The sequence below is a fragment of the Vigna unguiculata genome, chromosome 3 (assembly GCF_037176805.1).
Source record: "Vigna unguiculata cultivar grain cowpea cultivar isolate G323 ecotype 2 chromosome 3, ASM3717680v1, whole genome shotgun sequence".
NCBI classification, from domain to species: domain Eukaryota; kingdom Viridiplantae; phylum Streptophyta; class Magnoliopsida; order Fabales; family Fabaceae; genus Vigna; species Vigna unguiculata.
Genome location: NC_140794.1, coordinates 39043556 through 39069041, shown reverse-complemented (window position 1 = coordinate 39069041; position 25486 = coordinate 39043556). Strand labels below are relative to the sequence as shown.

At 30.7% G+C, this 25486-nt stretch overlaps 1 protein-coding gene across 1 annotated transcript; it reads left to right on the top strand.

Annotated features, from left to right (window-relative positions):
- The first annotated feature begins 2067 nt into the window (after nucleotides 1-2067).
- Nucleotides 2068-4909, top strand: LOC114176124 (F-box/kelch-repeat protein At1g26930-like). Its single transcript, XM_028061060.2, has 2 exons — nucleotides 2068-2356; nucleotides 2911-4909. The coding sequence occupies exon 2, from the start codon at nucleotides 3084-3086 to the stop codon at nucleotides 4512-4514; it is 1431 nt and encodes a 476-aa protein (XP_027916861.1). The 5' UTR covers nucleotides 2068-2356; nucleotides 2911-3083; the 3' UTR covers nucleotides 4515-4909.
- Nucleotides 4910-25486: the final 20577 nt, after the last annotated feature.

The following is a 25486-nucleotide window of genomic DNA, read 5'->3' as shown; positions in this document are numbered from 1 at the left end:
TTTATTACGAGTGTACACACTAATTGGGTTTGAAAATTTTAACCTCCATACCAAAAAAAGGTGTGTGAATCTAAGGTGGTGGGATGTACTATAACGAAAGACAAGAGTTTTCCATTTATGAAAAAAAAAATAGAAAAAGATTGGCGACAAACCACAATCTAATCATGTTGTTGTATGAAAGGAAAGAAGTTTGAGGATGATTAAGATTACAAACTGTTGTGATTATGTGCAAATGCCGACCAAGCTACCACCCGTGATCATCACGTAGAAAACAGAAAAGGAGGTAGAAAAAAAAGTTTTTGAAAATAATTATTTTAATTCAAGGGTAATAGACCCGAAAATCTAAAAGTTAGGTCCATCAAAGCCTACAAGATTAGATATTAGATTGCTAGTAATTGCTATTAAAACATAATTAAAAGTTGAATGATTAGGGAATCTCAACACAGTGCTCGCAACAAAATTTTGTTGGTGTACTTGTTTGCCTGAATTCTATTATTCTTATTATGTTTAAATATGAGGGAAAAAAATGAAATATATTTCTAAAAAGGGAAAAAACGAGCACTTACAATATTTTCCAGTAACTTGTATGAATGAAATTGAATTGAAGGGTACGTTAGTCATGATCCACCTTGGGACAACAAATTAAATTAAATGGACAGTTTTAACGTGAGACGTAGTTTGAATCTATAGGTAGTTTATAAATAATAGTCTGTCACATTATTAAACAGTGAGATAAAGATGAGAAATAAAAATAATAAAAAATTGTATAATAATAAATAATTGTATAAAGAGGACAATAGTATAGATAGATGTCCCATCAAGGGATAAAACAGAGCGTAAAAAGGATAGAGAGGCCCAGCCGAAAACGCAAGCGGAAATTGAATGAAGTGTTGCACAATCTGCTTTTTTGACTTAGCCATGATTCAGCCGTGTTTGGTAGTAATAATCATAATCATCACCACACTTAACAACATTATCACAAAATGTTAAGTTAAAATATTCCTTTCTCTTCTTTCTTTTTCTCTTTCAGTGTGTAAACACCCACCCATAACTAACAATAAAAATATCAATTAATAAGTATAATAACCAAAAGTTGACCGGTCAAAAGTCTCACCTTAGGTTAAAAATCTAGCCAGAGGAGGTTACTTTTGCATCATTAACCAACAAAATAAAACTCTTCCACCAATCTTAATTGCCCGCTGCCGCATCAGATTCTCCGCTCCCCACGAGAAATTGACCAGCCGAGAATTTGGAATAAGAATCCAACTGCACAGAGACGTATGGGTAACGAAAATCGAACACTACTTTTCATTTGTCCTTTTTTTTAAAATGAATTTTAAGCATCTGTGCAATGTTTTTTTTTATAAATTAATAAAGTATATTGCAAGATTGTATATTACAATTTTCATTCAATTTTTGTGTGACTTAGTGTATTATTATTAATTTTTATATTATAAAATAAAATTTAAATGTACTTGAGATTGTTGTATAAAATTAAATTCATGTTTTATTATGGGAGAATTATTTTTTGGATAAGATTATTAGTATGATTAATTTTTTATGAGTATTTAATAACATTTGAATTTGAGATTGATTATTAAGTTAAAAAATATTTGAGATTTGAATTTAAGACTTTCTTAAAAGTATTTTATTATTGATTAAAAATAATTTAAGGAAATATTTTAAATGAATTTGTAAAATAATTGGATTGTAAGTCAGCGAAAAAAAAGAAAGAGAAAACAAATCATCTCATCCTTCTCTATCCCACTGGTCAACACGTGTTGACACCGGCGGTTACCAGTAGCCAGTTACCGGAAAACCTTTTGGTAGGCTCCACCCAACCTCCTCCATCAAAATTTGCTTAACCCAAAAATACGCACACGCACAAAATTGAAAGAAATGGAAAAAGGAGAAGAAAAAGACACAGAGAAGGATGTTAAATTAATCAATTAATTAGTTAATTAATGACTGTGGGAAAGAAATGAATTAAGGAATTATTTAATTATAAATTAAGATATGATTTAAGGGAGATAAGGCCATGTGAGGGGTCCTCTCTGAGATTTTGCTCCAAAACCTTCCCTTCACCTGATTTGCAGGCACTAACCCAAGAAAGGACCAACCTAAAACCAAAGAACTTCTAAGAGCTGGGTAGAGAGAGAAAGAAAGACACTTTCTCTCTCTTTCTCTCTCTGGGTCTTTCTTTCCTTTCTCTGTGTGTGGGTGAGTGTGTGAGGTACATGCAAAAACAGTGGGTTTGAGATAGAGAAAGAAGGAGTTGAAGACTGTTTTTCAATCTTGCAAAATCTGCTCATCAAGTACTTTTGTTGTATTTTTGATTTTGCTTCTTATCCAACTTGTAAGTTTCTTGCATCCTTTTTTTATTTATTTTTCTCTCTCCATCTCTTCACTCCCTCTTTGTAAATGATTTACTAGCTTTCTCATGAACAAAGTGAATTGTCTGCTATGTTGTTGGGTATTGGTGAAGATTGTAGATTTACGGAGATCTAACTAAATTCTGCTTTTTGTTGAATCCTGGGGATATTGGTTAATGGGTTTTGTTCAGAATTGATTGTTTTTCGTCATAGCCTTGGAATGTTGGATTCATTACATGTTTCCGGACCGGACGGATTCACTGAACCCGTTTTGTTTAATTAAAGTCGCCAGCTATTTATGGTGTTTTGATTTTTGGGATCTCTCTGTGAATTTGGTTCTGGACCGGCAATTCCCCCTTTTCTCTTTTCTCTACTCAGGGGTTCATACAATAAAAAAAAAATGTGACTTTGAATGGATTCCCGATCTGTAACAGTGATTTTGCCGTGTTGACGATTCTGGGCATTTAATTTAAGAAATGGAACTGTAGAGAGAGAAGTACTTGAAACTTGTAACTGAAATTGATTGATTCCTTTACAGACTCTTGATTCGGAAGGTAGTTCCTTCTGGGGGACGCTGAGGCTGTTCATCAATCATCTATGTGGTGTTGAATTTGACCCTTCAGGCAAAGATATATAGAAGAAGACATCTAATAATTGAAGGTTGAGTTCTTGTTGCTGCTGCTGCTGCTGCTTTTGCCTCTTGTGGAGACTATGTTGGAAGGCCGTTCGTGCGTGGTTAGGTTGTTTCCGAGCTCTTGTCAGGCAGATAACAAGTGGTCTTTCATGGCATACCTGCCAGACTTGGACACGAAGAATGGCAAACGCCCTTCTGATGATGCCGATTGCGAAGAAGAATCTCAGCCCAGGAAGATTAACAGGAGAGCTGAATCTGTCCATCCAGGGGGGGACACAGTTCGAGTTCTTTCTCAACAACAACGACTGTATGATGCTGATGATTCTGTGGAGGAGGATGAGAGGAAGGACCTTGAAGTTAAGAACAAGGAGGAAGAGAATGAGTCCGGAGATTCGTCAGATTGGAGTGAACGGCAGATGGAGCAGGAAGAGCATCAAGGTGGGGATTCATCAGATTCGGGTTCTCTTCTGCCGAGAATGAACCGGGACAGCTCAATCGCATGTCTGAGCCGATGTTCGAGGTCCGATTATGGTTCTCTGGCGTCACTGAATAAGAGCTTTCGGAACACAATCAGAAGTGGGGAGCTGTACAGGTGGAGGAGACTGAAAGGGATAGTGGAACACTGGATTTATTTTTCCTGTGCCCTTCTGGAATGGGAGGCCTACGATCCAATTCGTGAAAGGTGGATGCATCTGCCAAGAATGGCTTCCAACGAATGCTTCATGTGTTCGGACAAGGAGTCTCTGGCCGTAGGTACGGAGCTTATTGTGTTTGGGAGGGAGCTGAGGTCTCATGTGATTTACAGATACAGTCTTTTGACGAACTCGTGGTCATCTGGGATGAGGATGAACGGTCCAAGGTGTTTGTTTGGATCTGCGAGCCTCGGGGAGATTGCTATTCTGGCGGGTGGGTGTGATTCGGAGGGTCGGATTCTTGACTCGGCCGAACTGTACAACTCCGAGAATCAAAGCTGGGAGGTTCTCCCGAGCATGAACAAGCCCAGGAAGATGTGCTCTGGTGTCTTCATGGATAGAAAGTTTTATGTTATTGGGGGAATCGGCGGAAAAGATTGTAAGCTTCTTACATGTGGTGAGGAATACAACTTACAAAGTAGAACATGGACAGAAATCCCTAACATGTCCCCCGGACGCAGTGCTACCTCTGACATGCCTGCAACAGCGGAGGCACCACCTCTGGTTGCGGTTGTAAATAATGAACTTTATGCTGCTGATTACGCTGACATGGAGGTGAAAAAATACGATAAAGAGAGAAGATTTTGGCGCAGCATTGGGAGGCTGCCTGAACGAGTAGTTTCGATGAATGGTTGGGGTCTTGCATTCAGGGCATGTGGAGATAAGCTAATTGTGATTGGTGGTCCGAGAACTCACGGTGAAGGTTTTATCGAACTCAATTCCTGTGTCCCTGGTGAAGGACCTCTACAGTGGAATCTACTTGCCAGAAAACGCTCTGGCAACTTTGTTTATAATTGTGCTGTCATGGGATGCTGAACAATTTCTCAACCCACATTTTCATACTTCCTCAACATTCATTCTTGCTAATTGGTACTTTCCCCCCCTTCTTTTTCGATCATAATTTTCTTTCCTCGCTGGGGGATGACGGGAGGAGATTCACTTCACACTTCACCATTGTCTGAAAAGTTTTCCATCAAGGAGGCTATTCTCTTCTTTATTTTTATCTTCCTTTCAAATTCCTATCTCCCCCCATTTACGTTTACATGAAAATTTTCAAAGCTTGCTATCATGTATCACAGGAATAGGTTAAATAATTGAAGTAAGTCTCAACACAAATGTAGGTTACTGGTGTTGTTTATTTGATGTTTTCCTTTTGTAAGAACACACAGCTAGATATTTGATTTTCATCATCATAATTTTCTTAGCCTCAACGATGGAATAATTCCTCATACTTGTTTATTAATTCTTGATTCTCCTATTTTCAGTTAACCATTTCATTGGGACCATAACATAGTTGTTTTTCTTCTTCTGCATTGTCAATGATTGAATGGTTGATTACGACACAAGTCTGCTACTCTGCATGATGAAAAAACAAGTTCCCTATCTAACAATAAATGATCGGTGCTTTATTTCTTTTGTCTTTTTTGAAATCATAATTAAAAGTTATGGGGGATGTCGATGCTCAACGCATGGTAAAGACTTGAACCTTTTCCATCACAAAGGTTAATTTGATGTTTGTGTGAGGAATGAGGATTAATTAATATCTCGCGTTGATTCCACAATTTCTATTATGATTGGAGCCAAAGATGCTTGTTAGCTTTCTCATCCTAGTTTCAAATCTAATACGTGTACATGTGGTTAGAATAGAAGTGTTATTAAACTATTTTGTCCTAATTCCATCAATTATAGTTAGTTATTAAATTTTATTATTTCTTTCGGTGGTTGATTCACCATTATTAGATATCTAATCCATTCAACTATCATTTTTTTTTTCTATTGCATCAGTATCTGGTCGTTCCACCTGTATGCACAAGAATAATCTATAACCATTAATAAAGCAATTATTTTTGTAGACGTTTTTTTTATGCCTGTGCTTTTTTCTTCTTGTTTTACTTTTAATTGTTAATGTTTTGGGGACGGTTTTTAATCTATAATTTATAACAGTTAATAAAAGAGATTCACTTTTGTAATTATTTCTTTAGATTTTTTTTACTAATTAGTAACTGACTTATTTTTAATTAATATCAATTAATAAAGATTCTATTTTTTGCAATTTATTTCCGTTTTTGTTATGCTATTTTAATGTTTTCGGTAACTTATTTTTATCATGATAATTGTTATCTTGACTGAAACTTTTAACTGTATGAATTGGTTTTTGTATTTTTTTTATTATGAAAACTGAGCGAAGAAACCATTATAAAAGAAAAAAAGATATTGTATTTAGTATTTATTTTGAATTTATTGAAGTATGGTGCATAAAATTTGAATAGAGTAAGGTTGTCTATTTTAGATGAAACCTAGGCATGGGTTTGGGGCTTTTGGGTTGATAACCTAAACAAAAGTTGAAAAAGAAAACCCTATAAATGTTGATGTAACATGCCTAAGAGATAATGCATCTAGGTTGTGGACTACCCATAGTAGAAGCTTTTATTGACTAAACTCTAGCTTTGGATATCAATCATGTAAGCAAAACGTGAAGATAAAGAATATGAAATAAATATATATAAGGTGATTCAAATAGTTTTAAAGACTCTTCTTGTGTGTAACTTTCTGTGAAGTTTCCAAAAAAAAAAAAAAAATCATATTTCTGCTCATGAAGTGTAGTATCACGAAATCTAGGTTAAATTTATTGTTCTAGATGCATGCCTTCACTTCTCATTGTTAAAGCTTTGATATCCCCTTTTGGTCTTTTCTGAATTTATTATTTCTCGATGGCTAGTAATATATGGTTGTTGGGTACTAGATTCTGAATTAACATTTTAATAAGTAGCGTAAACATAAAAGCTACCTATATACGCATATTATTTTTTAAATATATAATATTATATTAATAATTAATAATATTATAATATTATATATATATATATATATATATATATATATATATATATATATATATATGATATTATATTAGTTGATGATATCGTAATATTATTAAGTTAATATATAAAAAGATTTATATTTATTAAAAACAAAATGAAATAAATGAAAAAAGAGAGAATAAATATTAATTAATGAAAAAAAATTGTTAGAATAATTTTATAAAAAACATATAAAAATAACAGTTAATCTAAACTAAATTAATAATTATATATATATATATATATTAAAATATTTTTTAAAATTAATATATTTTATATTTTAATATAAAAACTAAACTTTTTATACATTTATATAAAGATTTTGATACATACAGATTATTTATTGAAGATCTAGAATTAAGTCCAAACCTTATTTTACAAACTAATTTTGTAACGTTGAATTTGAACTAAAGTTATCTTCTTGATTACCAATAATATCTATGCCATCACCTTTGCATAAACACATCTTCAATTTTGCTTTAATACGGCATGCAACTTTTAAAACAAGTTTATTTTCAAAATAAAAAATAAGGAAAAACTATGACTGAAATTTTAAAACTAGAACGAGACTTTTCTAGAAAATTTTAAACTTGTAACCACCCGAATGAAAATTTAGAAATGTGATTAAATGAAAAATAGCTACGTATCTTTAAAATCCCACATGTGAATTTTAATAGACTTATATTTCTTCGGCTATTGCTCCACTAAAAATGAATTGGTGACATTTTTAATTAAAGAAAAATTCAGAATACATTTTAAAAGTAAAATTAGACTTTTTCTACCATTTTCTAAACTTCAAACTTAAATTATCCTAATGCAAAATTAGAAATATGATATAAAAAAACTACATATCTTAAAAAATTCACATCGGTTTTAGAAAAGGTACGTTTTCTTATAATTAGTTGACTACATTCATTTTGATATCAATTATTAAATTCAACGCTTACAATTAAATACAAAATTACAATTAATTGTGAAAACGTAGTTATCTTTGCTTAAAAAGATAACAACCAAACATCACAATTTGATGGATAATTTATTTCAGTTAACTTTGTGTTACTTCTCATTTAATATTTTTTAAGAGATAAAAAAAAAAAAAACAGGTGGAATAGTGTTGCTGACATTTCTCTTTTCAAGTTTTGCAATTGGTTCATTGCTATTATGAATTGAAACAGCATGAGTAGGTGTGCGTGTCCTTCGTTACGGTGATCAATGCTTAAGCCATTTTAGAATGCTTCATCTGCTATGTGTTGAAACATATCCAGAGTGAGAGATTATTTTACGTAAAACATGGATTTGAAACACAAAACATGAAATGGATCATTGTGTTGTATGGGTTTGTAATAACAAGAAAGAAACAGATGTTGGCCATAAGCTATGCATCATGGAAAGACACACTCCAAGGGAAAATTGTTGCGTGCGTGTTGGATTCTTGTGTCACACGATGTTTCAAGACATGTACACTCCGTACAAAGCATTTTATGTTGTGCTTGTGTTTCGTGTCTGCGCAAGTGCCTATGGGTAACGGGCCATGCCATGATAGAGTTCCAGAGAAAAGTTATTTTATGGAAAGGATGTGCATGCAGTAAAGTTTCAACGTCAGAATCTTCCCATTTTCCTACCTATTATTAATACCTCAAATTTTATGTCCAATGAATTCAAAATCATGTAAATATAACATTTTGGAGTAATTATTATGAAAATTAGTTAAGTGGCTGAAGGATAATAAATATTGTATATTACTAGTGAAGTATAATTAAATTATTAAAAACTGTATCGATATATTTATTTTAATTGTAGTGAAATACAGGAATAACATTGTAAAGACCTATTAAGGTTTGGAGTGAGCTCTTCTCAACTTAACTCAGAGTGGGCCAAATATTTTATTTTGAAACCCCATGATTTTCTACTGCACCTACTTTAGGATTAGGACATTACTTCCTGCACCTCCCATTTCCTTCCTGCACCACCACAAAATTTATAAACCCATTTTACATCTTTTAAAAATTTTAATAAACCTATATAACTTCCTGAAAGCACAATATGTCCTAAATTGAACAGAAAATCATTTCAGAAGTTTATTTCTATTTCATATTACATAATTTGGAAGTGACTTCTGGATTAGGATTGCATAAGTCTTCATATAAAAAAAGGCAAAATAGTGATTTTAACATTATGGGGTGCAGGAGGTACGCATGGAAGTGTAAAAAGGAATGCCAGTGTATGCAATGCCTTTTGGGCTCTTATGAAATGTTATGGGAAAAATCGCTCTTTGCAGCCCTAAGAAAAATCAGCTCATAATTACACTAAGACTTTTTCATTTTTCTCAAATTATGGCTAATACCTTAGTTTTTTAAACTTTTATACAAATTTTCAATTTCTTAGAAGTATTTTATTGTCATCCAATTTTTACATCACATGCACTCCATTAGGTTTGAAAAATATTATATTACATTCATGGTGAACCTTGATAAGAAAGATAATTGTAATAGAAAGAAGATTAAGTGTAATTTGATTATTCTTTTAAGATATATCATTATAATTCATAGTATTGTTTTTCAACGTGTTACATTTTTCTTATTTCACCTCTTATTCATTTCAAAATAGATTTTATGGAGTGTTTTTTTTTTTAATATTTTAAAAAGTCTTTTCTACCGTGAACGAAAAGTGAAATAAGAAATTTGTGAAGTGTAAGAATTGAAACCTCCACCTCAATCTCCATGGCCTATTTCCTCCATGAGTGAAAACTCTATGGATAAAATACATTTCATTCCAATTATAAGAACTGGATAATAAAACTGATTAAAAATCGTATTCACTTAATAAAAATTCAAATTCTGTCCATCCGTTAACAATTTTTGTATAGATGAATCCATCCCTAACAACAATATTGTTAAAAACTTAAAAATATTTTTTTAAATGAGTTTATAAAAATTCTAAAATAAATTACAAAAAATATTTTTGAAAACTTAGAAAAATAAAGTTAAGAAATATTTAATTATAAAAAAATTAGTTAAGTTAATTTTAACTTATTAATATTGATAAGAAGATCTTTTAGATTTTAATAAATAATTATAAATTATTAATCATTCACGAATGAATTTTACTCAATCTATTTTTTCTTTTATAGTTTTATTATAATTTAATTTTCTTATAGATAAACCAATTGAATAACGCATTAAATGAATTGGTTTCACACCCTTAAATTCCAGCATCTTGTTGGCTTATTCCTATCTCTCCACGTTCCTTCTTCAAGGAAGAGAGTAACTACTATTACTGAATGGGTTGGTAAAACAACAAACGAAATTAAATTTCTCACCTATTTTAAAAAGTTATTTCTATTTTTAAGAAATAAATATTAAATCTGAAAATGGTAGCGATTACTTAGTACTTTTTAATAATTGTATGATTGTGGTGGTTAAGAACTATTACTACATATAATGGTTAAACACATTTATTGATTCCAGATAAATCATAGACTTATAATTAATAGACTTAATTAATTTTGACTCTTTATTGTTTTGCAAACTGAAATTTTGGTTCCCATAAATATTATTTGTATATATTCTTTAATTTTTTCAAGTCAAGTAATTTTGATTTATTATTAATATATTATTTAATTATTATAAGAAAACATTGATACATTCATGCAAATACACTGTATTAAAGTTTGTTGTTAAATCTTACTACTAATGTTTACGTGAATAAGAAACCCTATATATATATATATATATATATATATATATATATATATATATATATATATATATATATTCTTTTAGCAATTTTATATAATATCAGCTTAGTAAAACTATATATTTAAAAAAAATTGAAGAATCAAATCTACAATTAAAGTCACGAAACGATACGTATCAAAAGTTGATTTAAATCTAAGAACTATTTTTTTTTTCTTTAATATTATCACTCATGTACTTTCTTGTGCTAAATAGAAATATCACTCATATACATTTTTTCGTCAAAATAAAAAAAGTAGATAACTTTGGAAATATTATTAATAATTGTTTTTTTAACTATTTCTGGTGTAGTTTTTATTTTATAGAAACTATAACATCTGGTTTTAGTTATTAAACGTATAAGAACTTAAACTCCATGTCTGTTTAAGTTTTACTGTTTTTAGGTGATTGAGACGTATAAGTAAGCTCAAACTGATATAGCTATGGAATTTTTTTTACCATTTTCATCGTCTTTGATTGATCTTGATTGGTGTATACGCGACTGAAAACTCCCATTTCTGTACAAGGAATATGGAGAATCCCACACTCATTTTCTTACCCATTATTTTCAATAAGTTCATACATACAATTTTATTTGAATTAATTCCAAAACCCCTAAATTTCAACCCGTCTTTGGGATACTTTCTTTACGAAATAGTACTATTTTCTTTTTCTTTCTTCTCTATTTCGTGTATCATACATCATAAAATGAATATTTATATTACTATCGATAAATTAGTATATATGCAAACTTTCTAAGTAGGGTTGATAAATTTTTGGAGGAGTAAAAACCTTTTATATTCGTGTGAATACGAGTATAGCTAATATATAGAGGAAGTAGTTTATTTTTCAAAGAGAAAATGGGCAATGTAATTAATATTATTAAAACATTATTACCATATTTTTAATAAATTTCATAATTTATTTATTCCTCAATCCTGAAGTATATATATTTTTTAACTAGGCTATAAACTTTGTTTTAGTGTAAAAGATGAGTATAAAGTATTTGCTCCCATTAGCATAAATAATTTATAATCATCCTCATCTTCGGTATATATAGTTTGATTATGTGATGAGTGAAAGAAGTTAAATATTTCATACATATATATAATTATTTTGTCCATAATAAACTATTATTTATTTTTATTAATTATAATAATCTAAATTTTTATTATCACTATCATAATATGTAATTACAAAATATTTTATATCGATAAATGAGTCAATATAGAAAGTAGCTTTCAATGTGAGTTGATAATTTATGTTGAAAGCAAGTTTCTACATCATTTATAAAGTATAATTGATGTAGAAATGTATAACCTTTTATATCAATTATAATTTACAACTGATCTAATCGGTTAAAACTATTTCAAATATAGAATGTGGTGTTTTTTTAATAAAAAAAATGTAATATTTTTGAAAATTTGAACAAACAAATAGTCACATTAGAAAACTTGTATCCAAATTTATACTGTCAACAAGATCAAATTTTTATATCTGAAAACAGAATACAAAAATAAAAGATTCAGTGTTCAAAATCTAACTAACACAAGAAATAATTAGGAATTAAGAGAGTAAAAACCCCAAATCAAAGTTTACATACAAGATTCAAGAAGACAAAAAATAAAGATAAATTGTATAAAAGATTAAAAGTGAACTACGATCGGAGTAAGAACCTAAAAACGGAAATAATTGAAAATTGAGGAAACTAACATCATGCTGAATTGATAGTGGTAGTTATAGCAAGAGGTTCGAGTGGAACTAGAGACATGCAAGTGGAAGAGAACGATGAGAGTGTAATTATATTTGGAAGGAAAAGACATTCATCAAAATGTGAAAAGTGGGAAGGTAATGAAATGAGAGAGTTAACAACACTATCTCAAATAAGAAAATGAAACTACAATGAATAATAAGAAGTAATTCAACTTCACTTCACAAATAGATTTAAATAGATAATATACTAATTTAAATAAATTTAGTTACCATTACAACTAAATATAATTTAGTATTGATCATTGATTAATGTACTACTATATTTTTCTTTGAAAGAATCAATGGTCCATATTAAGTCATGTCACAAAATAAAAGATGAAAGTAAAAAATAGAAGTCATATAACTATTTTTCATAGATATAATGTACAAAAATGTAATACTAATTAATAGATAACAATCTCATATTCTTAAGATAGTGGAAATTAAAGACAATGTATACTAAGGGAAAATAGTATAATTTTTCATTTACTGAAAAAGACACGTGATAAGTATCGCAATCTTGGTTATGGCTCACAACTTTGTCCATGATCAAACTCGGAAAAAAATGAAGCATAAACACTCAAACCCTAATGTGGATAGTTTTTTATAGAGTTGTGTATTCATTCATGGTAACTTTCGTTTTCATTCCAATATGTTCCGATAATCACTTGGATTAGCGACGCAAATCTGACACAAAAGAGAAACGGAACTGAACCCCATTTTCCATTTAGAGGATGAATACGTGGTTTCCATTATCCCAAATAAAGCATGCATGCATGCATGCATACACGTCATATGACGTATCCTTTTATCTTTTCTAACATGGTATTTCTATTCGCAATCTTTGGCCGACCAATGCTTCTTTGCCTCTTTGGCTCCCTATGAAATCACCAGACATATCTTTTACATAAATTGATCATAGCCTTTGTTGCCCTGCCACTGCTGCATATGGTATGAGTACTAAAATCGTCAACAATTGTGTGACGCACAAGAAGGTATTGTATGTAGCATATTAAAAATTCAAAAACTTCTTTCGTGAGATAAAAAAAACCGTGCAAAACATTGTCACATTAATCTCAAAAATTAAGAAATTCAAAATTCGTTTCTAGGGTATCCAATAAGTTTTAAACTTAATTACCTTTTTCTGTTTTTGTTAGTATATATATATGTTAATATTAGTACTTATTAGGTTATCCGACCTTTTGAATTCTAAACTAAAATAAATGAGACTTTTTATTTTGTACCTTCTTTTTCTTTTCTTTGTTTCAAATTAATATAATTTAAATATATATTTCTCTTTCAAACATCAGGATATCTTTTAAAGATAAAATCATGATAGAAGTTTCATCATTGAAAGTGGATAGTACTTCGAATGCAGTGATTTATCCTAATGATTATATCTAAATGAACTTAAGGTTAGAACGGTGTCATCATTCGTGGGAATAAAAATTTCCTTCACCCTTTGACAAAAAGTTTGTTTCGATACAACTAATAGTCCTGCATTATTTAGTAGTCAAGGTCAAAGAGAATTACACTTTCCCCCTTCAACTCCCTAAGACACATTTTAAGGACAAAATTGTGATAGGAACTTTAGCCTCAAAAGCGGATAATATCTCGATGAGGTGATTGACCCTAGCGATGCTACATTAACACACTTGAAGTCAGAACATTAACAATATGTAGAAACAAAAACTCTCTTAGCCCCGATTGGGGGTTTTGTTCCAGTATCCCGATATATACCTTTATCGCTTAGGAGTTGAGGTAAAGGATAATTTATATTTATCTTCCTCCTTCAATCCCCCAAAACACATTTTGAGGACAAAACCATGACAAGAGCTTCGGACTCCAAAGCAGACAAGAACTCGGATGAGGTGATTGATTCTAACGATGCTATGTCAATTAACTTAAGATTGAAACATGGACGCACCGAATGTGAAAATGAAAACTCCTTAGCTCTTAACTAGGGGTTTATTCTAATTTCTCAATAGTCCCACCTCGCCTAAGAGTTGAGATCAAGAGTATTTTAAATATACATTCCTTCTTCAATCCTCTGAAGCACTTTTTAGGGATAAAATCAGGCTTCAAAGAAGACAATACACCAGATGCAATGATTGATTCTAATGATACTATCTAAATGGACTTAAGGTTGGAACAACACATCTTTAACCCTCTTAAGCCTTTTCTAAAGACAAAATTGTGACATGAGTTTCAGACTTCAATGCAAAAATACCTCAAATACAATGATTGACTCTAACGATATTATCTAATTGAACTTGAGGTCAGAACAATTATGCATACATAAATATATGAATTCAGGTTATTAGTGGTAAAAAGTCTCACCTCCTAAGAAAGAGGTAGGGTTTAATTTTCAATTCTTATAAACCAAATACGATATCCAATTATGTACTCTATGTTTTGTATATTGGTTAGAATATCCTAAATATCTTGTTATATTTATTTCATTCTTTTTTATCAATAAAAAAAAAACTAAGATTAACTATACAAAGAAGTCTAATAATACATTAATTATTTCTTACATCTTTTGCAAAAATAAAATGGCTATTTTTCATGAATTTTTTTTATCGCGAAGATTTTTAAATTTTTCACTAATATAATTGTAGAAAATCTAAATATTAAAGTAACATTGAGTAAGAATAAGGATTTGTCGAAAAAGAGAAAGTGATTGTGGTTGATGATGTAATTTCTCACATATACGAATTCATGAAAATATAAAGTATATAATTTTATATTAAATGGTATATTTATGGGAAATTAAAAGAGATTAGATCCTACCCTTAATTCTTTCCGAAAGCGAAAAAGAAAATGCTAAAGTTAATTGCATGTGATATCATATGGAATTCATGTTTGTTTTGATGGCTAGCTGGTAGTTGTCCAACATATAATATCTATCCATCGCAAATTCCACATCACTTCCACTTTCTTTGTTTCCACATGAATTAGAGCAGACCAATCCGGCTAACAATAAAGTGAAATAAATATATTGAGTATTTAATAAACTTTTATTAGAATTTAATAAAATTTTACAATAGACTGATATTTTTCTAATTTGTCACTAAATCTCAATAAAAATTAATACTAGTTGAACTAATATGTTTTGTTTAAACAACAAATAATTTTGTAAATGTTTTAGTTATTACTGTTACTGTGATAGGTGTGAGTGCCTTTTAAAGGATATTCTATCTGTTACCAATGAAGTATAAAGTATAGAAAAATAATATTATCACTCTCATTTTTTTACTCTCATCTTTTATTTCTTGATATGATTTAATGTGAGTCATTGATTAATGTATTACTATTTTTTTAAACATTATAAATGTTACTATTGACATTATATTACATAATCTTCTTAGCTTGTATTTCAAAATAAATTATAAAAAAGTATGATGTTTTCAAATATGTGTTTTTATTTAAAATTGTAGCTTAATATTGTTTATTGCATAGTAATATTTTATAATATTTTATTTAAATAATTGTACGAAATAAAATATATAAACAAATAAAAGAGAAATATAAAAGATAAAATATAAGCAAAATTATAAGATACTTTTCACTTAAGAAAATCCTCCATGATCAATTCTAGTGATAAAAAAATGTTAGTTTTATAATGACCAATCTAGATACCAATTTATAAAATAAAAAATTATTGGTTACTAAAATAGTAACTATTATGAATAAAAATTATAATTAGTCACTAATTAATTAGATATTAATTTAGAAACTAATTCTTTTGGTAACAAAAGCCTTGGTAGCTAATGTTTGTGACCAGTTTCTTTTGGTAGACAAAATATTGGTAGCTAAATTTTAGAAACCAAATTATAGACCAATTATAATTTTTTATTCATAATAGTAATTATTTAATAACCAATATTGGTATCTAAATTGGTCACTACAGTAGCTAAAACTTTTTTGTCACTAAAATTGGTAGTTGATAAGATATTTTCTTGTAGTGTTTCACTACAAAAAGTAATATTTTTGAGAGTCAAAATTTGTTAGAAATGTCTAAAATTTGTCAGTAAATCAAAATTATTAATAGCCTACTGACACTAGTGCATTTTTTGCTTTTTAATTCGACTTATATGTAGTGGTTCCAACAGAAACAAGACATATCAAAACACAGTGGCAATTTTGAAAATATCGCAAACTTATAGGCCTCAATTGCAAAATAACCGAAGAATGTTTACCTTCATGCTTTGGTTACTTTGAAACAGAGACCTAAAAGTTAGCCAGATATTCAAAATTCCTCACTTTTATAATTATTTTATCTAGGGGAAGATGAATAGACCTTGGTTATAAAAGAACCGAAGCATGTTTCCCTTATGCTTCAGTTACTGAGCAACCGATACCTAAAAGCTGACCTAAATTTCAAATTTGCCACTAAAGCTAGCATTTTAGGCTTTCGTATCTTGGAAACCCACAACCTAAAAGTTCATTTTTGACGTCAATTATATGTAGAACTGAACCATAAAACTGAATCTGCCTCAATTTTCTTTAATAATTGAGGCCATAAGTTCTTTCTACGGTTTAATAACTAAGGTCAATCTTCTTCACATCTTCGTTGGTATTTTTTCTTCTCTGTTCACTGCCATCGCCGCTACTATTGTTGTGGGAGGAGGCCGCTGCTGTTGCGCTACCGCTGCACTTGCCATGAAGGCGTCATTCTTTTATGAGTCTTCTTCTTCTTCCTTGAGCTTCTCCATTACTATTTCTTTTTCTCCGTTCACTGCCACCGTTTCTACTACTATTATGGGAGAAGGCCATTGCTATTGTGCCACCACTACACTTGCCACCGCCACAATTTCTCTTCTTCGAAAACCACCATTGCTACCTCTGTCAACACTAGCGAGAGGGAGGGAAGGCCGTTGTAGTTGCACCACTGTCATGCTTGCAGCTGACACAATTGCTATTTCTTCAAAAATTGCCACTACTACCTCCATCGACACTTGTGAATGTTTTTTTTTGTTTTGAATTTTTTGATTTTTGGGTGAGTTATTCATGTTCCCTTGCTATTAGGATTTGTGGCAATGTAAGATTTTTTTTTTTTTTTTTTTTTTGCGATTTTGATTGAGTTTGTGTCTTCCCTTGGGTGCTTTGTTCATATAATTAGTAAAATTTGAGTCTTTTGTTGCCATTGATATAGGTACTGTTGCATTGATGTACAAGTACTATTGCATTGGCTTGTGCAGCTTCTGAAAGCATTCATAGGATTGCATTCTCTATTGTTGCTCACGTTTCACAATCTTAGGTTCCTATTTTTATCTTCAAAATTTATTTTGAATGAGTCTATAATTATTTTTTGTAATGAAAATATTTTTTTTTGTATGTTTGATAAGTGATTAATTATATCGACTTATGGAAAAAATTGTGCTAATGCTTAAATATATTGATTTATTTTATTTGATTTGAAGTTATTGTTGCATTGAGTTAGTCTTAGTTTCCCGTTTAAGACTCAATACAAAAATTATTAACTGTCTCTAGGATTTTTGAATAAATTATATATACTTTTTAAAATTTATATAAGAGGAGGCAATAATAATTTATAAGTATTGAATCTTAAATTGTCCGGTTGGATAGTTTAAGAATATTGGTTAAAATACCCTTTTGGTCCCAATTTTCTTCAACTTTGTCAAATCAATCCTAATTTTGTTTTTATGCTCATATAGGTCACAATTTTTGTCAATTTTGTTCAATTTGGTCCTCTTTTGTTAACATCGTTTAAATCATAAATGACCATGAACAGTGACTACCATGTGTCACTTCGTTGTTTTTTTATTTTTTAAATTTTTTTAAAATTTTTAAAATTTTATTTTTTTTAAATGTCCACGTGTTAACCCAGTAGGGTACCACGTGTAAGAGTCAATGTTTTATATTCAATTTGGTTCCTATATTCGTTATTTTTGTCCAATTTAGTCCTAATTTTCTTTAACACGAACCAATTTTTCCCTCTAGAAATTGAGACTACATTTAATTTTTATATTAAAATTAATTTTTTTATTAAATATATTAAAATTCACATCATTATAATTTTTATATAAAAAATAAATTTGGTCTCAATTTCGAGAGGGACAAAATTTCTTAATTTTAAACAAAATTAGGACTAAATTGAATAAAAATAATAAATATAGGGACCAAATTGAATATAAAACGTTGACTCAGACACGTGGCCCTAGGGATGACAACTGGTCGGGTCGGGCACGGATAATGCCTACCCGCAACCCGACTCGCGACAAAAAATCCACCCGCTACCCACCCCGCTACTTGTGGATGCCCACAAATATATAAAAAAAAATTATAAATATTTAAATTTAAATATAAATAAAATTACAAAACCAATGTAAAATAAAATATAAATTATATTAAATTTAAATTTAGTTTAATATAATAAAATATAAATATAAATTTAATTTCATTAAGTTTAACTTAATAAAATATAAAATTAATTTTAATTTTAACTTTTTACGGGTAACGGGTATCTGCGAGTACTGATAGTATGATATCCGCACCCGACCCGTTTATAAGTAGGTATTAAAATACCCGATACCTGCTACCCGCGGGTAACAAATACCTGCAGATACCAACTATCCATCACGGATTTTATTCGTGGATACCCATGGGCACAAGTATTTTTGTCATCCTTACGTGGTACGGTACTGGGTTGACACGTGCAATGGCAGAACTTGGACAAAATATTCAGGGGTGCCAAATTAGATTTTTTCAAATTCATTATATATAACTCTAAGAATGTTAGAGAATTGTTTTTCATTGTCTTTAATTCTTGGATTCTCATGAAATTTCTTAAGTTTAATTGATATAGATGCATTTTTTTCATCTTCATCACAAACATTTCTTTTGAAAAAAAAATCAAATTATTTTACTCTTCATCATAATTTTTCTAATATAAACTTGTCTCAACTTGCCTATTTTGGAAAAAGTAATTTTATCACTACCTAGTGGTACACATTCTCACATGTAAAAGGAAAACAAATTGTTTTAAAAAACAAGGTACAATATAAACATATTCAACAGAAGAAATTGATCGGTCCAAAATATTACTTAACTCCTTAATTTTACCATGTTGCATTTTTATTTTAAAAAGATGAGAAATGGAGGGTGAAGATTGATATATAAGGGAGAGGTGAAAAAAAGGTGGAGATACAAAAGATAAAAGATAAAAGATAAAAGATAAAAGACTATGTATGAGATTTTAAGAAAAATTTTAAAAAATTAATATAAATAATATATATATAATTTTTAAAAAGATATATTAAAAATTAATTAAAAAAAATTGGGGGAGCCATGGCTCCCCTATGTCTATAAGAAGGTCTATCTGTGGACATGTGGATATTTAAATAAAAAATGAATAAAAAATAAAATAAAAATTTAAATTTTTTTAAAGAAATAAAAAAATAATAAAAAAAATCACGAAGTGACACGTGATAGTCACTGTACATGGTCGTTAATGATTTAAATGGTGTTAGAAAAAAAAGACCAAATTGAACAAATTTGACGAAAATTGAGACATATTTGAGCACAAAAATAAAATTAGGACTGATTTGACAAAACTTAACAAAAAATTGGGATCAAAAAGGTATTTTAATCTAGAATATTAATCATTTTTTAGAGTTTAATGCATATATAATTTAATATACATGTCTTAAATCTCATGATTTTTTTGCCAACTGTATTTTGTATTGATATTTGGGTGCATATTTTATTGTGATTAATAATTACTTTCATTTCGGGTAACCTGAAAACCAATGCGAAATGCTAGCAAAATTTTATGAAATTTTAGATATGTTGATTAGAATTAATATGTACCAGCAAACTAAAAAAATTGAATCTTCTTGAATGGGTGTCACACCTTGAATATAAAAGCGAAGTGATTTATTTAAAGATTACTGAAATTGTTCACACAATTTGAGTTTATATATGTATGAATAAAGATTCGATTAATCCACCACGCATCAGTGTTGAGTATGAGAAAAGAGTAGAATAATTTATACAATTTTATGCTTCAGTTTTAGACCAATCGAGGCCCAATATTTTTCTCTTATTTAAAATTTTATTTAATTTTAAAGGATATTAGGCGTCATTTATACCTATAACCGAGATAATAAGTCCTAAAAGATTAAATAAAATTATAAATCAAAAAGGGTATTATGCTTCGATTGTGTAGAACTGAAGCATAATGTGGACCTTTTTGCCCCGATTTTTAACTGAGGTCAAAAGGCCACCCTTTTTTACCTATCCCTAATATGCATTGGGTATAGAACCGTAGTCACATAACCAAAATAACCGTGACCAAAATCTCTCTGTTGCACTAGTGTGATCTTCTTCTTCCCCTCTTCCTCCAGCTTAGTAATTGTGGTCGTTGTCAAATGCCCCGACCCTACTGTCACTAACTCGTCCCCCTCCCCAAAACTCCCCCTTATCCTTCTCGTCCTCCTCACGCTTTTAACTAACACAAAAAAGGTTTTTTTTATGTCCGGCGCTTTTTTGCTTTTCTTGTTTGGTTTAGGTCAGACATAGTAACGATAGTTTTAAATTTACATATGACTATGCATTAACAGATGTAAATTTATGTCTGGTGCATAGTGTCAGACGTAAATTTTTACGCATGATTTTTTTGACAAATTTTCATGCTTTTGCATCGTCAACCCACCACGCGAAACGTAAAAACAATTGCAGCCCATCCGCACGCCAGATCTGCACCAACCACCGCAGGTCCTCCGCAAAGTCACCACGCAACCACGACGCAATCGTCGGAGCACCACCACCTATACATGAACAGATCGCCCTTCACCGCGCAGATCAACCACCAGCCACAACGACCACTTGGTGAAGCCGATCCACTTCCTGCAACACTCTATCTTACCGAAAACGAAGATGCAAACCACACCGTAGATCCTGTTGGTATCGCGCAGCGGAATGTTTGAGCGTACAGACAAAACCAAGAGGGGGGTTAATTGGGTTCTTAATAAAATTAACACTTTAAAATTTTTCCAAAATTTATCAATTAAATCAATAATTAATTTCGTTAAACACAATAAGAGATGAAGTAAGGAGATAGAGAAGAAGATTGAACACAAGTATTTATACTAGTTCAGATCAAAAGATCCTACGTCCAGTTGTTAATCTCTAAAACACGAGATTAACTCAATCACTAAAATAAACCAAACTTACAATCAATGATAAGAAAGATTAGGGTTTAGAAAACACCTCTCTTGAATCACACAAGAGATGAAGACACCTCCCTTGAAATCCACAAGGGATGAAAACACCTTCACTCAAGGAATGAACACCTCCTTTGAATCCCACAAAGGATGATCGGCTTCTCCTAGCAACAGCAGCAGCACTCAATCACTCAAGATCCCACTTGATGAAAGTTATCGCTCTACCCACACTAGGTTTTTCAAAGCCTTCCTACAGAGAGTTCTCAAGTACTCAGACTTCTCTAACTCTTGTGTATTTGATAATGAAAGCCTACTACTCTATTTATAGAAGCCTATTTAGGAATTAGTTTAAGAATATGAAAAGTTAAGTCACAACTACCATAGATAATCGATTATCATAAGTGATAATCGATTATCACAGAAACTTTTCTAAAAACATTTTTCTCGCTGTGATAATCTATTATCAGTCAGGATAATCTATTATCAGCAGGTGATAATCGATTATCAGTAATGATAATCGATTATTCCAGAGGCTTTTCTCAAAAATCAGTTTGAACTAAGATAATCGATTATCATTAAGAATAATCGATTATTCCAGTAAGTTTTGCAGATAAATAAAATTCTCTTGGTGCTCTACTACTTGGGTTTTGCCTTCTTGACTCTTGACATACTAATTTAATTATTTTAAATAACATACACAAATTACAAGACCTAAACAACTAAACCCCTAAGTCTTCAATGTATCTCTTGAATCAAAGCATTCTTTTAAGTCTTCAACATTTTTCCATGCATCATCATCAAGTCTTCCATACTTCTTCATAAGTCATCATCATCATCAAAACTCCTTATTGGAGGAAGATGTTCATCTTCTTCTTTTTGTCAACAGATCCATTTATGTCGTTGCACTTCCACCAATTTGCCATCGTTGTGTCTGCAAAAAATTGGGGGTTTCAACATAAATGAAGGTGCTCCAAAACAGAATCAGAAGAGAAACAAACCTCTCAACAATCAATCACGTGATGAAATAGTGGTGTAGTCGCGAAACCGCAAATTCGATTTCTCGCACAATCGCGGCATTGTGGGGAAGAAGATTAGGGATTTATATTTTAACATTTATGTCTAATGCGCTATACTCAGACGTAAATTTACGTCTGGCTGAGACAAATCAGACGTAAATTTACATGCGGCGTGTGCAATCAGATGTAAGAAATGAAATTTACGTCTGACCCTAAGGCGCTAGACACAAACAATTGATAACTTATTTACAAGTTTGCCACCGATAATTTTTTATTTTTGATTCTAGTAGGTCAGACGTAAAATCGCAGACATAAAATGTCTATTTTGTGTTAGTGTTTCCTTGTTCTCAACTTCTATTGTCACATCATCACATCATTGAAAAATTCTTGTCCATGACAACATTTTGGACAAAGTACATGTGTCAATACTTAGACACACACAACGTCGTTTGTCATATTAACAAATTTTTATTTTTGTTTGGTCACAAGGACTATATCTATTCAATAATAAAGTTTGGGGATGAAAATAAATTAAAGTTTGGAACATTGACATATTTAATTTCACTTAAAAGTTAAGAGATTAAAAATATAATTAATCCATTTTATACTACATAAAAGTATAATAAGTTTGAAGATAGTTAAAATCGATGAATTGAATGTGTTATGAAATCCAAAACCATGTAACACTTTTATAAAAAAATTTCAATTCAAAGTGTCAAAGGATTTTGAAATATCTATTTTAAAAGCAATATTACCCGATCTTGATTTTTTAGAGAGCAAATTAATTAAAGTAACACAAATATAATCCCTGACTTGCCTACCTTGAGTGAAGCCATTTTAATGGACAAACATGACTCAACTAGCAATATGACCCAACCTATCAGCCAAAATATTGGAAATGATTTTAAAACGAAAATTAGCCGCATCAACTGGTCAAAAGTCTTTAATCTGATATGTTGTTGCATTTGAAATGAGAGAAACCACATTGGAGATCATCCCAGACAGAATCCAATTAGAGAGAAAAAACTATTACAAAACCTTACAAACATCGCGACACCAATAATGTCCAAATAAGCATGATAGAAGGATCTCTAAATCCATTGAGACCTGGTGCATTATCATCATTTAGAGCAAAAACATGTCTAATCTTCTTATAATCAAGACACTTAATCATACTATTATCCTCATCATCAGAAATGAGACTTTGAATGCATTTAGCAATCAAATCATCCAATTGTTAACTTAAATTTGATCTTTCTTTAGAATACAAGTTCTTAAGAAGCATTGTATAATATCATCCTCTGTTTAGAATCCTCCAAAAGTTTACCATCCGCAATTAATTTAGTAATACCAACAACATGATTTCGCTTCTTAACAAAAGAATGAAAAAAAAAGTGTTTCTATCACCGATTGTAAACCAATTGATCCTCGGAGGAATCTTAATTTCATATTTGTAATCAATATATAAACTCTTAGAAAAGTATTATCTTATGCAAGCAATTTCTTTCTAATCAATGGTATTTTTTTTATGTAATCATTCATAGATACCAAATAAAAGTCCAATATATGATGCTTAATGAAATAAAAAAGTATAAATAACAAATATCTATTATTATAACTAAAATATCACAATATATATTACTTTTACTATAATATCATTTAATAATATAAAAAGTAATATAATTAATTGGCTAAATATAATCCATAAAAATTCTTACTCCTAATAATTGATACTTGCAATCAAATTCTGGTGCACATGCATGCCTCACGACATGTCTAACATGCTCAACCACTGCACTTTATATGCAGAAATGCACCGATACCACACCTTGTAATAATACAACATGCCAACCCAAGTATTAGAGATTAAGTTCCATGACACTATACCTGTTGGGTGCCTCAAAAAGTCATTTGGAGTTTTGACACATTATGAACCCATGGCTGCTGATTTTTCTACTTCATTTAGAGCACTAATCAAGTGTGGTTTACACACCACGTGCAAACCACTTATACTCATATATAGGCTTCAAAGTTTAACATGTTTGTTGGTTTGGTACATGGTTTCTGCTCTAACTTCACTATCTTCATTCAACTATGTCTTGAGATATTTGGCTCATGTTTTGTCCCCATCAGCTTCATATGTCAACAATCATTAGTTTCAACCACTTCAATTCCTATTCCACGTCATAATCTCATTTAGAGATCTTATCTTATAAAAACTCTAACTCATAAGTATAAATCTTGTGTTATTATAAAATTAAAATAAGTCAAATGCTTGTATATAGATTGATAATGCAAATTCTAAGAGAGATTGAATACAAACTCTGAAAAATTATTATGGTAATTGTTTCAATACTTTTAATGGGTTCTTTATTAAATTATTGACCTGTATTTGAAATTTCCCACGTTTCTGCTTGAATGAACAAGTTCGAAGTTTTCCAGTTCAGCTAGCCCAACCTCTTCTCCATAGATTCAACCAACCCATGTGGCTCACGAAGTGAAGAAAACTTGCTTTTCTATTCTGCATATTGATAACAACCATTAGGGTTGTCTAGGAGAATTTGGCAAAGTTCGATTTCAATCCCCACAACTCATATATTTCAAAAAGTGAATCTCAAATCTAAATGTTTTCAAGCAGATTCAGAAGAAGAGATTCGACCAATTCATGCTAACCAGATTTGACAGCTATACTATATATAGATCTCAAGATCCAATAGTCTAAACAAATATTGTGGAAACACTACTTTTGAAAATGATCATCTAATGATATAATAATTCAACACATTTATGCACATGTTACACTTACTACTCATTAAGTTTTTCACAACTCCTCCACCCACTCCACACTCTCACACTAGTCCCAATTGAGTTCACACATTCCAAACTACATTCACATACACCACACGCACGAATAACCCACTTCACACACACTCAATCACAATTGGTCTGAAGATCAAAGCGGCGTATACTGAACTTCACACACTCATTCACAAACACAACAACAAAAAACAAAGTAAACCCTAGTTAGTGTTTGACACTCCCACTTTGTCGTGTTGTTACATCAACGTGTTTGTCTTCTTTGTGGGACTTGCGCTCTATTTTGTGTCCCTTTGTCCTCACTTCCACATTTCCCCGCACCATGACCATGACTACTTTGCACCATTTTGAAATAGATTGGTTTGGAAGATGATGATAATAGGGTCCTCATTTGGGTTATTCATGCAAGAGAGATTA

Bases quoted from the DNA above. Each gene is read 5' to 3' on its own strand.
- LOC114176124 (XM_028061060.2), top strand. From the start codon at position 3,084: ATGTTGGAAGGCCGTTCGTGCGTGGTTAGGTTGTTTCCGAGCTCTTGT.